Source organism: Artemia franciscana, chromosome 6 (assembly GCF_032884065.1).
Source record: "Artemia franciscana chromosome 6, ASM3288406v1, whole genome shotgun sequence".
Lineage (NCBI taxonomy): Eukaryota > Metazoa > Arthropoda > Branchiopoda > Anostraca > Artemiidae > Artemia > Artemia franciscana.
The window spans coordinates 31,913,523-31,928,473 of record NC_088868.1 but is presented as its reverse complement, the minus strand read 5'-3'; the positions used below and the strand labels follow the sequence as shown (position 1 = coordinate 31,928,473).

The following is a 14,951-nucleotide window of genomic DNA, read 5'->3' as shown; positions in this document are numbered from 1 at the left end:
ATAGAGTATAATCCTCTTCGAATCCTCTTGTGCAAATTAACAATACGATGAACAACAAATGTCAATTATCACAACTGACATTATTGCAAAACTAAATAAAGATATAACCTTAACTTCACTGATGGGTTGAGGAAAATGGCCTTTCTGACGTGAACAAAGAAAAAAAAACATTTCCTAAAAGTTGCTCCTCGACCAATAGTAAAGAGTACAAATAGTATATACTCTTCGAATCCTCTTGTGCAAATCAACAATACGATGAACAGCAAATGTCAATTATCTTGAGTAAAACTAGAAAAATAAGTGTAGCAAAAAAATATTATCAAGCAATAATGATCCTTTCCCTATTATTAAATACACAGGTAACTATGAGTCCTGTAGCCTCATAATGAGATTAAGCAGTATCGCTGAATACAAATTTATTATTTTACAAAAATGTATAGTTTGCTTTCGATAACCGAAATCGGACGAGACCAAACTCGATACGGTAACCAAAGTTGATTTTTAACTAGTTGCGTATTTATTAATCGAACGCATCCAGCTCTGCTCTCCGTTGGTTAGGATTGAAATTATGTTGCAACTATTTATATTAATAAAGATTTAGTTTACACCGTGGAATCTTTCCAAGGATTTGAAAGTTCACGTAATCTCTATTCCAATCCTGTAAAAAAAAAGAAAACAATTCTCCAGATCAGGGTCGTATCCAGGATTTTTGTTCGGGAAGGGAGTGGCGTTAAAAAAAAATCTTCCCTTGGATATGTATTACATATATTTCTGCAACTTTTGTATCAATCAGACAACAATCTTTTTTTTGGGGGGGGGGGGTAGGATCAAAATTATTTTGAGGGGAAGAAGCACGAGAAAAAAATTATCAGGTGAGAGGCCCTCCCCCCCCCAAAAAAAAAAATTATTGTTTTCTCAATAGTTTCGTGTGGTTTATCATGCATTTTGTACACTTTATCAGTGTTTTTATTGTAACTCTTACAATTTTTTCAATAAGTTTCTATACTGTATTATGAGATCTTGTGTGTTTTATCAGTTACCCCCTTCCCCTCCTACAAACAAGTTACTGCTTAAGTTACTTGTCATTAATATATTTTCATTAATTGTCATTAATTTATTTCAAAATTATTAAAGTAATTGTCATATATTTTCATTAATTGTCATGTTACTTGTCATTAATATATTTTCGGATTCTCGCCTATATGCCGTGTCGGTATGTCTTGGCTATTTCTTTTGTATTTTTAATCCCTAGCTAAAGTTGTCTCATAGTAGTTCACTCTTCCCTAACCAGCTTCTAGCAACCTTCCTCGGAACCGTAGGGCTTTAAGGGCCATTAAATTAATTGCAGTTACCGTTTTTTAAATTAATTAATTAATAATGCATTAATTAATTTAATTAATTGCAATAACCGTTTTTTAAGAGCAGCCATTCAAAGCTACCGAAGATCTAAATATAAATATAAATATATAATAAAAATGTAAATATAAATAGATCTAATATAAATATAAATATATAATAATAGATCTGAGAAGATAATATATAATATATCTTCTATATATATAATAGATCTGAGAAGATCTATGATAAATATTTCCTGAAATTTTCGGTGGTGATTTCCTTTGAAAGTTAAAAAATGTATATGTGTTCGAAATATCCAGTTAAATAATTTTATATTTCCCTGTCAATAAAAAGGTATCATCCCTATTTTGAACTGTTTTACTTTCGTCATTATCGGTCTTCGAAGTTATCTATTTGAAAGTTAAGCTGGTAATTTTGTTAGTGTGAAGCCACCACGAAATAACTATTATAAATTAATACAGTCACCTTACATTGATCTCACTGCCAGGTTACGTTTTGGTCGACTTCTTTTCGGTTGACGTTTGTTCTTTACGCGAATAAACGAAATTAAAAAAAAATGAAAGGTTTTATTTTATATCCTCTGCACTGGTACTGGGATCACCCTTTCAGATGTTATATTTAAGTATGGGCTTCTACTATATTATGGCAAAAAATTACTACATACCAAAGAAAACTTTATTTCTGTGGTATTCTTACAATTCTAAAATAATCACTAATGAAACAAGAAAATTGCTAGCCCAATAAAATGAGAAAATCACTAGCCCAGATGAATCACTAGGTGATAAAAAAAGAAAAAAGAAAAAAAGGAAATAGTGACGAATCAATAGGGGTTGGCAACTGTAGTCCCTAAAAAGATTTATATTGAATGTAAAATAGCCAAACCAGATTACATACGCATAGCATAGTATATGAGCAGGAATTTGTCTTTTGAGGAATGCCTTATTAGTCGCACTAGCAAAAACAAAATAACAAATTGTTTGGAAATGAAGGACTATTGTGTAAGGGGGTTGGGGCTACAGGCCTCCTTTCCCGCAGACGCTATTGGCAAAATGTAGTTTTTTGTGTCCTTACTGCGTATTTTTTTTTCACTTATGTTCGCATTAAAACGTCAACATTTTGTAATCTGAATAGATTGTTAATCAGTTTATACAGATCAAATCGTAATTTTCACAAGGCTGTGACAAAGAGAAAGAGAAACTACTTTCCTATAATCCCGTGGAAAAAAAGGCGCTTTAATTTGAATGATGACATTGCATCTAAGACATTTTCATAAGCCAATCGCATTACTATTCAAGCGCTATGCGAGAAATGGTAGCCAATGCCAGAAAGAAAGGTGGAGTTTCCAAAGGGAAACCCCGCCCTTTCGGTAATTTTTTTTATTCACAGATTAGTTAGCTAGCTAAGAAATAGACTTGACTTTAGGTTCAGAATTTCATCCTTAATCTAAATATAACATTCACTTCTGTTGCAAATTCCTTTGCCCCCCCCCCCTCATGGTTAAATATACAACCCGAATTAGTATGCACGTCACTTTTCAAACTAGCAAGCGAACGACAACAAGTTAATGGAAAATTCATGGGGTGTGTACACTTTATGGTATATATTTGACTATTGGGAGGGCCAAAAGAATTCGCGGCGAAGATGAGTGCTATTTTCAGATTGAGGATGAAATTAAGATTCTAAAGGTTTTCGAGTCCCATGTTCTGTTTGAAAATAGTTCTTCTCTGGCTGTGATTAACCCCTCTGTATGGAATTATCCCAAGAAATTTTAGATAATCTTTGTTTAAAACTGAAAATAGGGTATGTTTTTGAATAAAATCACATACGGTGGAAAATTTTGGCTATATGTACGTAAGATAACAAGATAATATCATATTTATTGTGAAATTAATTTAATTTTATTTTTAATAGGTCATTGTTATGGTTGGCGCTCAAGGCTCTGGGAAAAGCCATTTTGTTAAAAAGCATTTAATACCGAAGGGCTACAAATGGATCAACCGAGACACGCTAAAGGACTGGAAAAAATGCGTAAAGGAGATGCAAAAAGGGTTGGAGAGTGGCTCCAGTGTTGTAATTGACAATACAAGCCCGGATAAGGAATCGAGAGCCAAATATATTAGTGCAGTCGGTGGCAGATGTCCTGTGAGATGCTTTCTAATGAATACGGCTGTGAAGCATGCCCAACATAATATTAAGGTTATTTTTTACCATTGTTTAGTGTTGATATTATTTTTATTTGTTTACAATTATTTTACTGTATTTTTTTTTGGTAAAAAATATTTTTTATTGTCCCCCCTTTCTCTAGCCTTCTTCCATGTGTATCTACCCCTCTCTCTCTCGCTCTCTCGCTCTCCCTCTCTCTCTTTCTCTCTTTCTCTCTCTCTCTTTCTTTCTCCCTCCCTCTCTCTATCGCTCCGTCTTTGTCTCTCTCAGGGCCATATCCAGGATATTCGTTCGGGAAGGAGGGAGTTTAAAAATAGAAATTTACAAACGCAAGATTAATTTGTTTACGTATATGTGTTACTTTTGTACAAATCGGACAGAATTTGTCTTTTTTTCTTGGAGGGGGTGGGGGGTTAAACCGAGTGACCTACACTCGTGGATAAGGGTCTGGCATATGCCGTAAGTTATACACAGGCTATTTAAAAAAAGAAGCCCCAACATACAATTTAGTAGAGTGGTGGAAACGTTACAGTTTCTTAGAATCGGAATCAGTCAATAATTATTTGTTTGCGTAATTGGACAATTTTTGAACCCTTTCAATAAAAAGGCCTTCACAAGTAGTATTAGAAATTTCAAAGCTACAGAACCTCCAAAATTGAATAACCACTTTCTGAAGAAGAAGAAGAAAAACAAAGAAGGAGGAAACAAAAAGAGATCAGGCATACAGAGAGCAGGGGGGGTAGAGACATGCCAAAAGGAGACGAGAAAGAGGGGCAACATTAAATAATACATCATGACAACATTACACTGGACATGCGTTGCGGTGTCTCTGATTGCATAAAGTACAAAAATTAAATAGAGGGTTGCTAGTCACTCTACAAATGAGAGATCTATTTTTTAGGGTCACCCGATCTGACCCCCCTCCCCAAAACAAAAAAAATTGTCCGTCTCGTGCAAAAGTAACACACATACATGTAAAAAAAATTTTGTTGTGTTTTGTAATTTTTTTTTGTAAACGCTTCTTTACTGAACGAATCAAAAGATTTCAGCTGTACTGAACTGAACGAACCCTGCTGTTGCACGCAATGATTCGCACCATAGCTATAAATAAACTTCCCTAATTTAGGCCTCCCTGTCAATTTGTAGACTTTCCGGCAACTCTGACATTTTGATCTTGATGATTTAAAGTTAGGCTGATTTAAGCCTGTTTTTCAATATTATGCATCAAAGATCCATGTTGTATAGATCGAGAAACTGTAATTAAAAAATTTGCAAAAAAAAATTAAATCGGGTTTTTCAATTCAGGCAGAGTAATCTAGGTTTTTCAGTTGAATTTGTAATTCAGGTTCAAGAAATTCAAAGTTAAAGGCTGGTCACTTTAAAAAATATCAAAGTACTACAGATTCTTAAGGGAACCTAAGACATCCAGTTTAAAATTTTGCAGTTATTAGAAAGCTTTCTGTAATAACATTAGTTAGTGGGGAGCTTACAGTTATACAAATTCCCAAGTAAACGCCTGGTCCTGCTGCATCATCAAATAGAAGAAGAATATAACATTAGTTAGTGGGAACTTGCATTTGAACAAATTCCCAAGTAACATCCGAATTTCATGCCCCAGGTGAGGCAGAAAACGCTTGGTCCTGGTGCATGGTCAAGAAGAAGAAGAATACCATTAGTTAGTGGGAAACTTGCAGTTGAACAAATTCCCAAGTAACATCCGAATTTCATGTCCCAGGTGAGGCAGAAAACGCTTGGTCCTGGTGTATGGTCAAGAAGAAGAAGAATACCATTAGTTAGTGGGAAACTTGCAGTTTAACAAATTCCCAAGTAACATCCGAATTTCATGCCTCAGGTGAGGCAGAATACGCTTTGTCCTGGTGCATGGTCAAGAAGAAGAAGAATACCATTAGTTAGTGGGAAACTTGCAGTTGAACAAATTCCTAAGTAACATCCGAATTTCATGCCCTAGGTGAGGCAGAAAACGCTTGGTCCTGGTGCATGGTCAAGAAGAAGAAGAATAACATTAGTTAGTGGGGAGCTTACAGTTATACAAATCCCCAAGTAAACGCCTGGTCCTGCTGCATCATCAAATAGAAGAAGAATATAACATTAGTTAGTGGGAACTGGCATTTGAACAAATTCCCAAGTAACATCCGAATTTCATGCCCCAGGTGAGGCAGAAAACGCTTGGTCCTGGTGCATGGTCAAGAAGAAGAAGAATACCATTAGTTAGTGGGAAACTTGCAGTTGAACAAATTCCCAAGTAACATTTGAATTCCACACGCCAGGTGAGGCGGAAAACGCTTGGTCCTGGTGCTTGATCAAGAAGAAGAAGAATAACATTAGTTATTGGGAACTTGTAGTTAAACAATTTCCTAAGTAACATCTGAAAATCAGACACCAGGTGAAGCGGAAACCGTCTGACCCTGGTGCATGATCAAGAAGAAGAAGAATAACATTAGTTAGTGGGGAGCTTACAGTTATACAAATTCCCAAGTAAACGCCTGGTCTTGCTGCATCATCAAATAGAAGAAGAATATAACATTAGTTAGTGGGAACTTGCATTTGAACAAATTCCCAAGTAACATCCGAATTTCATGCCCCAGGTGAGGCAGAAAACGCTTGGTCCTGGTGCATGGTCAAGAAGAAGAAGAATACCATTAGTTAGTGGGAAACTTGCAGTTGAACAAATTCCCAAGTAACATTTGAATTCCACACGCCAGGTGAGGCGGAAAACGCTTGGTCCTGGTGCTTGATCAAGAAGAAGAAGAATAACATTAGTTATTGGGAACTTGTAGTTAAACAATTCCCTAAGTAACATCTGAAAATCAGACACCAGGTGAAGCGGAAAACGTCTGGCCCTGGTGCATGATAAAGAAGAAGAAGAATAACATTAGTTAGTTGGGAACTTGCAGTTAAACAATTACCCAAGTAACATCTGAATTTGCTGGGGAACTTGCTGCTGAACAAATTTCCAAGTAACATCTGAATATCAGACGCCAGGTAAAGCGGAAAACGCCTGGTTCAGATGCATGATCAAGAAGAAGAAGAATAACGTTAGTTAGTGGGGAATTCGGAGTTTAACAAATCCCCAAGTAACATCTGAATTTCAGACGCCAGGTGAGGCGGAAAACGCCTGATTCTGCGCATAATCAAGAAGAAGAAGAATAACATTAATGGAAATTTGCAGTTAAACAATTCCCAAGTAACATTTGAAATTCAGACGCCAGGTGAAGCGGAAAACGCTTGGTCCTGGTGCATGATCAAGAAGAAGAAGAATAACATTAGTTTTTGGGGAACTTGCTGCAGAACAAATTCCCAAGTAACATCCGAATTGCAGACGCCAGGTGAGGCGGAAGACGCTTGGTCCTGGTGCTTAATCAAGAAGAAGAAGAGTAACATTAGTTGATGGGATACTTGCAGTTAAACCATTCCCCAAGTAACATCTGAATATCAGACGCCAGGTGAAGCGGAAAACGCCTGGTTCTGATGCATGATCAAGAAGAAGAAGAATAATGTTAGTTAGTGGGGAACTTAGAGTTAAACAAATTCCCAAGTAACATCAGAATTTCAGATGCCAGGTGAGGCAGAAAACGCTTGGTCCTGGTGCATGATCAAGGAGAAGAAGGATAACTTTAGTTAGTTGGGAAATTGCAGTTAAACATTTCCCCAAGCAACATCTGAATATCAGACGCGAGGTGAAGCGGAAAACGCCCGGTCCTGCTGCATGATTAATAAGAAGAAGAATAACATTAGTTAGTTGGGAATTTGGAGTTAAACAAATCCCCAACTAACATCTGAATTCCAGACTCCAGGTGAGGCGAAAAACATCTGGTCCTGCTTCATGATCAGAAGAAGAAGAATAACATTAGTTAATGGGGAACTTGCAGTTAAACAAATCCCCAGGCAACATCTGAATTTCAGAAGCCAGGTGAGGTGGAAAACGTCGGATTCCGCTGCATCATCAAGAAGAAGAAGAATAACATTAGTTAGTAGGTAATTTGCAGTTAAACAAATCCTCAAGTAACGTCGGAATTTCAGACGCAAGGTGAGGTGGAAAACGCTTGGTCCTGCTGCATGATCAAAAAGAAGAAGAATAATATTAGTTTGTGGGGAACTTGTGGTTAAACAAATCCCCCAAGTAAATCTGAATTTCAGATGCCATGTGAAGCTGGAAACGCTTTGTCCTGCTGCACGATCAAGAAGAAGAAGAATAACATTAGTTAGCGGGAATTTGCAGTTAAACAAATCTCAAAATAACATCTGAATTTCAGACGCCAGGTGAGAAGGGAAACACCTGGTTCTGCTGCATAATCAAGAATAAAAAAGAATAGACGCCAGGCTAGGCCGAAAACGCCTGGTCCGGCTGCATGATCAAGAAGAAGAAGAATAACATTAGTTATTTAATTTTACTTATATTTAATTTAGTTGTATATTAAATTTAGTTCTATTGAGATTAGATATTTAAATGTCTCTTTCCATCTTAATTGCAGATTCTAACATAAATTAGCAAAAATCGCCTAATCCAAATAATTCTGTCAAAGCATTGCTTTTTCAAATCATCTGCTTTAATCGGGGTTAAATACTGATTCATCTATATATATAAAAATAAGTTGTTTGTTTGTGTGTCTGTCGACTGACGTCATGTTTGTGTGTCGACTGATGTCATGTTTGTCGACTGACGTCATTATAAGGATTGAGCTGTATGTCGTCATGAAGTTGTTTGTTGACTGACGTCATGTTTGTCGACTGACGAAATTACAGACCGGGACACCGGGACACAAATGACGACCGGGACACTCAAAGAGAAATTACAGACTGGGACACCGGGATACAAATAACGACCGGGACACAGGGAATATAAATGACGACCGGGACACAGGGACACAACTACAACGGGGACGCCGGGGGCACAGGGGGAATATATAAATGACAACCGGGACACAGGGAATGTTCGATTAGCAATCACCATCAACAAAGCTCAAGGGCAATCATTATAATAATGAGGTATAGATCTGAATACGGATTGTTTTTCCCATGGACAATTATATGTTGCATGTTCAAGAGTCGGCAAACCTGACAATCTATTTATATGCACAGACAATGGGACAGCGAAGAATGTTGTATATTCGCAAGTTTTACAAACATATATATATCTATCTATATTCACAGGTGGAACACAGGGACACAACTACAATGGCGCGTAACTAATATGGCGCGAAAAAAGCTAAAAAAAGAAAAAACCTAAAAAGAAAAAAACTTAAAAAAGGAAAAAAATAAAAAAGGTAAAAAACTAAAAAGAAAAAACACCGGGACACAAATGACGACCGGGACACAGGGAATACAAATGACGACCGGGACACAGGGACACAACTACAACGGGGACGTCAGGGGGCACAGGGGGATATATAAATGCCGACGGGGACACGCAATGGGACAGCGAAGAATGTTGTATATTCGCAAGTTTTACGTAGTTAAAAACATATATATATATATCTATACATATACACAGGTGGGACACAGGGACACAACTACAATGGCGCGTAACGACTTACGCGCGTGGGGGCTTGGGGGGGGGCGCGAAGCGCCCCCACCAACTAGGTGTTGGGGTGGCGCGAAGCGCCACCCCAACAGCTTGTTCTATATAGAATTCATTTTAACATAATCGTTGATTATTCCTTATTAACTATGAGATAATGTACGTCTTTTCCTTAACTATATCATTGTGTAAATAAAGTGTACATTCTTGGAAGTGTTTTCATTTGTCAATTTTGTTGTTTCAATGGCATGATTTATGTACAATCGTTCGATATATCTTTTTCATGAAGATTTGTAATTTTCTGATAAATATTCCACTGGTTTACTTACAATGTAAATCATATTTCAGCCCACTAGGGTCGAATTTTCATATTCCTGATAAAAGAATTTTTTTCAAACATTTTGCCTTGGAATTCCTCGTTGTAAGAAAAAAAACACATTTATGCTAAAAAACGACGCTTTAGCAGTCTATATAATTTATATAGTTTATATGTCTATATTAAATAAGAAAAAAGTTTCAACTGAAATTAAGGAGCAACGTTAAAACTTAAAACAAGCAGAAATTATTTGCGTTTATGAGAGGTTTCGTCCCCTCCTCAATACCTTGCTCTTTACGCTAAAGTTCGAATCTTGTTCCAATTGTTTATGAATGACCTCTGAATCACAAAGGCCGTTAATTAGGATAAATAGCTCTTTTGAAAGTACTAAAAAAAATTAGCGTAAATAGCGGCGTTTTGACTTAGGGCCGAACCCTCTAATATACATACTAATTTCGTAATATTTCGTAGTTGCGTAAATACGTGATAAAGTTTTAATGATGCTCCTTAGTTTCGGTTAAAAAAATAATGATTTTTGATTGTTTTTTTAAATAATGCTGGGAAATCTGGCGCCCGCTTCATAGCAATGTCACTTCTCCCATGGAATATTTCTCCATGGAAAGATCCTCTCACGTAACCCCCTCCCCCCTAGCAGAAAAAATCCCCCCTGAAAACGTTCTGTATACTTCATAATAACCGATATTATATGTAAACAATGGGCAAAGTTCATAACTTGCAGCCCTTCCCCTGGGTACTGTGGGGGATTAAGTGATCCTCAAAGACATAATTATTAGATTTTTTTGACCATGCTGAACAAAATATCTATCTCAAAATTTTGATCAGGTGACATTCGGAAAAAAAGAGCGAGGAAAAAAAGAGCCTTGTTGCCCTCCAATTTTTTTTGGTCACTGAAAAAGGGCACTTGAACTTTCAGTTTCCGTTCGGATAAGGCCTCTTGCAATATTCTAGGACCACTTGGTTGATACGATCACCCTTGGGAAAAAAATAAATAAATAAACACATCCGTGATGTTTCTTTTGAAAAAAAAAAATACAAAATTCCACATTTTTGTAAATATTAGCTTGAAACCTCTACCTTAGGGCTGTCTGATACGCTGAATCTGATACTGTGATTTTCATTAAGATTCTTTAACTTTTAGAGTATGTTTCGCCCTTTTTTTAAAATAAGGCTAAACTTGTGTATTTGAAATCAGCATAAAAATTCAGTTCTTTTGATGTATCTTTTGGTATTAAAATTCTGTTTTTTAGAGTTTCGGTTACTATTGCGCCGGGTCACTCCTTACCTACTTCTCGTTAGCACGAACTCTTTAATAGTCTATATCTATAATGTTATATATCAGTGACTTCTAAAAAAAAATTGGAAAATGAAGAGAAATAAGAAAATTCAAAACTAGAATACGAAGACGTATTCACGATTTTGTTCGGCAGTGGGCACTTATTTGCGGTGGGGAGGGGGCGTACAAAAAAAATCCAAAATGCGTCAAAAAATTTTATATGCATTTTCACTATTTTACGAGCCAACAAAAAATTTTCGACGATGGGGATTCAAACCTGGTAACATACCCCCTGGATATGGCCTTGTAAGAGTATATGTATTACGACGAAAATTATATAATTCAATATTGAATATTAATTGCTTGGCTGCTGATTAAGAATATATGTAACATTCATAAAATATACAAAAATATTTATTTATAAAATATGTATATAAATTTTATAACAATAAATATTGCTTTCATATAAAAGCAGTATAATCTAGAGTACATCATTTTTTTCGCTTTGTAATTCCAAAAATTATGGCAAGGGATTTTTCTTTCGAATGTTTTCATTCCTTTTTATTCGATCGTAGTTATATCCGATCTATCACTACTTAGATTTTGAGCATTTTTAATTCTAGTATGTTTTATTAATTCTAATTAAACATATTTCTTATTACAGTTTAGGGAATTCTTGGGGTCAGATCAACCACCAATTGAGGAAATGGCCGTAAGAGTCTACTGGTATGGTTTTTTCTCTTTCTTACCTTGCCCAACTTAAGTTTGACTTGTCTGCCCTTCTTCCCCTTACCAAGGGTAAAATTTAATTTAGAGCAGTTTTATTACCTTTAGATGCCCTCCGGGGGGGGGAGGTACATCTCCCTTGGTATATGGCAAATTTAGTTCCGTGTAGGTTTTATTTAAATTCATTTGAATCTGTCGAGTAGAAAAAACGTCATCCGAACTAGGAGCATTGTAAGTCCTAAATATATAACCTTTACCAAAGGTTTCATTCTTAGCTGTGGTTTAACTAGGGCCGTTCAAAGTGGGGTCGGGGCAAGTTGACCCAAGCCCCTTGGTCTGGTGAGGGATTTTTCATTGATGTTTGAGTCGGGGGGAGGGCGGTGTAATTAGTTTGCCTAGGATGCCCATCGATCCTAGGAACGGCCTTGGATGAAACAAGGGAGAGGCAGATTACCCCGGAGCTGACATCCTTAACTGCACTTCTGTTTTAAACATCTTTAACCAACCAAATAAGGGGCAAATTTATCATCGTTTTTCGAAATTTGTTTTTCGCCCCCTTTTTAGGGACTTCTTGAAAAACAATGAAATTTATTAAGATGGCAGTAGCGTAGCTAAGAAGGGAGGCTATGGGCTACTCTTGTTCTCGGGTGTGGGACCTGTTGGGTACGTGTGGGATCATTTAGATATATTTTTTGAAAGATGCTCATTTACATTGTTCAGGGTGGGGAGTCGGACATTTCCCCTGATGGCTGAAAAACCTATCTTTACCTTTGCAAGGGGGGCTGTTCACTGTGCTTTAAGCTCTACATATGCTCCCGAACCTTAAGAAGATGTTTCGTCTTCCTGGAAAGCACTTCACAATTCCTCTCCAACAATTTCTGTATCGCTGTTTTAGGATTGATACCCACAAGTCGCGTTTTTAAAAAATATATATTTAAGTTTATTTTACATAATTATGTGGTTTATTTTCAAGTTTATTTCGAGCTATTATATAAAATTTTTTACACTTTGACAAAAGCCTCGAAGCCATCATCAAGGTTCTAAACCTCATTCGGGTTTATTTAATAAAATATGTTTGCGTTATGAAATAAATAAAGTGGGCATCCACTATTATTTCCTGAAGATGTAGAAGGGATACAAAATTATACCAACTTAAAAACATACACGGTTTCCCATATTGTATCTTAGAGATCTAGAAGAAATACCGAATTAAAAAAAAAATCGGGTTTTCCACTACAATTTCCTAGAAATCTAGAAATGGCAAACTTCCATCTCTGGTTTTCAGAAAGATTCTTCAACATCTTACAGTATTCTAACATTGCCTAGTCCCTAATAAGTTTTATTTCCGAAAATAGGGTAGTTTCGTTTTGTAAGTCCCTGGGAGGTGTACTTTTTTCTTCTTATTGTCCGGGAATTAAAATTTAGCATTTGATGTATTTTTCACAAAGTATGTTTTTGGATTTAGAATATGGAACTCTTTGTTTTAGGTCAAGGTACACTGAACCAAAGACATCGGAAGGCTTTTCTGAAGTGGTAAAGGTGAATTTTGTTCCAGATTTTTCGGATCCGTCGCTAGAGCAGAAATATAAATACTTTTTTTTAGAAAAATGAAATAGTTTATTTTTAACACTATTATCTATATCGCTATTGGTTTTTGAATAAAACTTCCATATTTTTTTTTTATCTGACTTTGCACTATTCTTTAATATGCTTATCTTAGAGTACCAGGGACTGTGCAAATAAAACCTGATGGTTGGGATTGGTCAAGTGGAAACTAAACAATCATACATATTCGTGTTTGGGAAAGAAAAATTTGTGTTTGGGAATCAACACATTTTTTTTGTTTGAATTTGGACGGACAAAAAGCGTTGCCAAACTCAACTAAGTTGGTTTTACTTATTTGGTTTCACAGTTTAACATGGCAACTCTGACGAAAATGTGATACGTTAGCACATTCATCAGATCAGTAAAACCAATAGTCTCCCCGCCCCTTCTAGTTTTGGTTACTGTTCGAAGTCAAACTATGGAAAATTTGTTCCAATGTTTGAGAAAAACCGGAATTCTTAAAAAGCGTACATTTAAATGAAGTTCATGTTCTTTGGGGAGGGGTTGGTCTGATCGCCCTTAAAACTTCTGATAGACTACTGCACGTGAGGAACAAACATTTTCAAAGGGAGTCAGGATTTCTGCTGAAAAGCCTTACTAAACCGAGTGTTACAACAGTTGATAACGTTTTACGAGAATGGAATATTTCGAGAAGAAAATAGTTTACTGTAACCTCTGTAGCTCACGCTATTTTTATAATGGTGATGAAGCGTAGCGTGGAACTTTCAAGTTATGAAACTTGGATTTTGGCACGATACTCTGTTTTAAATTTACTGTTTTAGTAACATTTTATGTTATTTACATGTCAGAAAACTCTCTAATAGCGCAGCCCTGACAATCCGCAGCCCGAATCAACATGTTGACTGAATAATTCAAGTAAACTATACCAATGAAGGGGATTTCATTCGCTTTAGATTAGTCGAGCGTGGACCTCTCCTCAGCTCGGATACGGTTTTCTTGTTAAGTTTTTCACTTTAATTTTATTTGAATCTGTCAAGATCGGCGTTAGAGGTAATTAATGATCAGCCAGATGATATATAATCAGCAATATGATGCACGCTGGCATAATTCATGATAATATTTTATTTAAACTATTGTCACAAGTAATTCAATGGATATGATTATATATCTTTGAGGATAGTGAAATTGATTTGGCCATTTTTTTTTGCAAAATTTTGATATCTGGCTAATGGTTGTTTAAAGAAGATTTATTCCTGACTGCTTTTAAAAGACCAATAATTGTACCTTTATTTAAAGAGGGATATCCAAAAGATTTTAATGACTATCGACCGGTTTCACTGCTGCCAATTTTTTCAAGAGTGATGGAGAAATTATTATTTGTGAGAGCGGATAATTTTTTAGTAAGAACTGATTTTTCTTTTAAGTCAGTTGTGTTTTCGCAGAGGTATTCTACAGAGAATGCTATCCGGTTCCTGATTACAATAGTAAATGATGGCGTTGATAATAAATTTAAACTTGGTTCAATATTTCTAGATATATTAAAGGCTTTTGATACTTGTGACCATTTGATCTTATTGAAGAAATTAGGAAACGGAGGCATTCGTGGGAATGTGCTACGACTTTTGCTTCTTATCTTGAAGATCCTGTCCTTTTTTTTGTGAAATTGGAGATCCAACAATAAATCATTAAGTAAGATGGTGGAGTTCCACAGGGGTCCCCCTTGGGACCGCTATTGTTTGTATTATGTAAATGACCTGTACTTAGAACTTGATGGGCTGTATATTGAAGTTGAAAGGACTCGAAGATAGCGGGACCATGATCAAGCTTTAATTCTGTTTGCAGATAATAAATGTCTTACGATGGCAGCAAGAACAAAAAGTGAATTACTAAATATGACAAGAGATAGTATGTCAAGGATATAAAAGCGGATGAAGGTTAATCATTTAAAGCTTAATTATAAGAAATCCCATTGGGTAATTTGTTCTAGA

At 36.1% G+C, this 14,951-nt stretch overlaps 1 protein-coding gene across 2 annotated transcripts in view; it reads left to right on the top strand.

Annotated features, from left to right (window-relative positions):
* The window catches only part of LOC136028321 (uncharacterized protein F21D5.5-like), a 66,891-nt gene extending 53,811 nt beyond the window's left edge, over positions 1-13,080 (top strand). The window contains exons 7-9 of one of the 2 annotated variants that reach the window (XM_065706091.1): positions 3,271-3,555; positions 11,336-11,397; positions 12,885-13,080. In XM_065706091.1, coding sequence (XP_065562163.1) covers positions 3,271-3,555; positions 11,336-11,397; positions 12,885-13,008 — 471 coding nt within the window. In that variant the 3' untranslated portion in view covers positions 13,009-13,080. The remainder of the gene's footprint in view (positions 1-3,270; positions 3,556-11,335; positions 11,398-12,884) is intronic. The other variant, XM_065706092.1, reaches the window with a different exon arrangement.
* Positions 13,081-14,951: the final 1,871 nt, after the last annotated feature.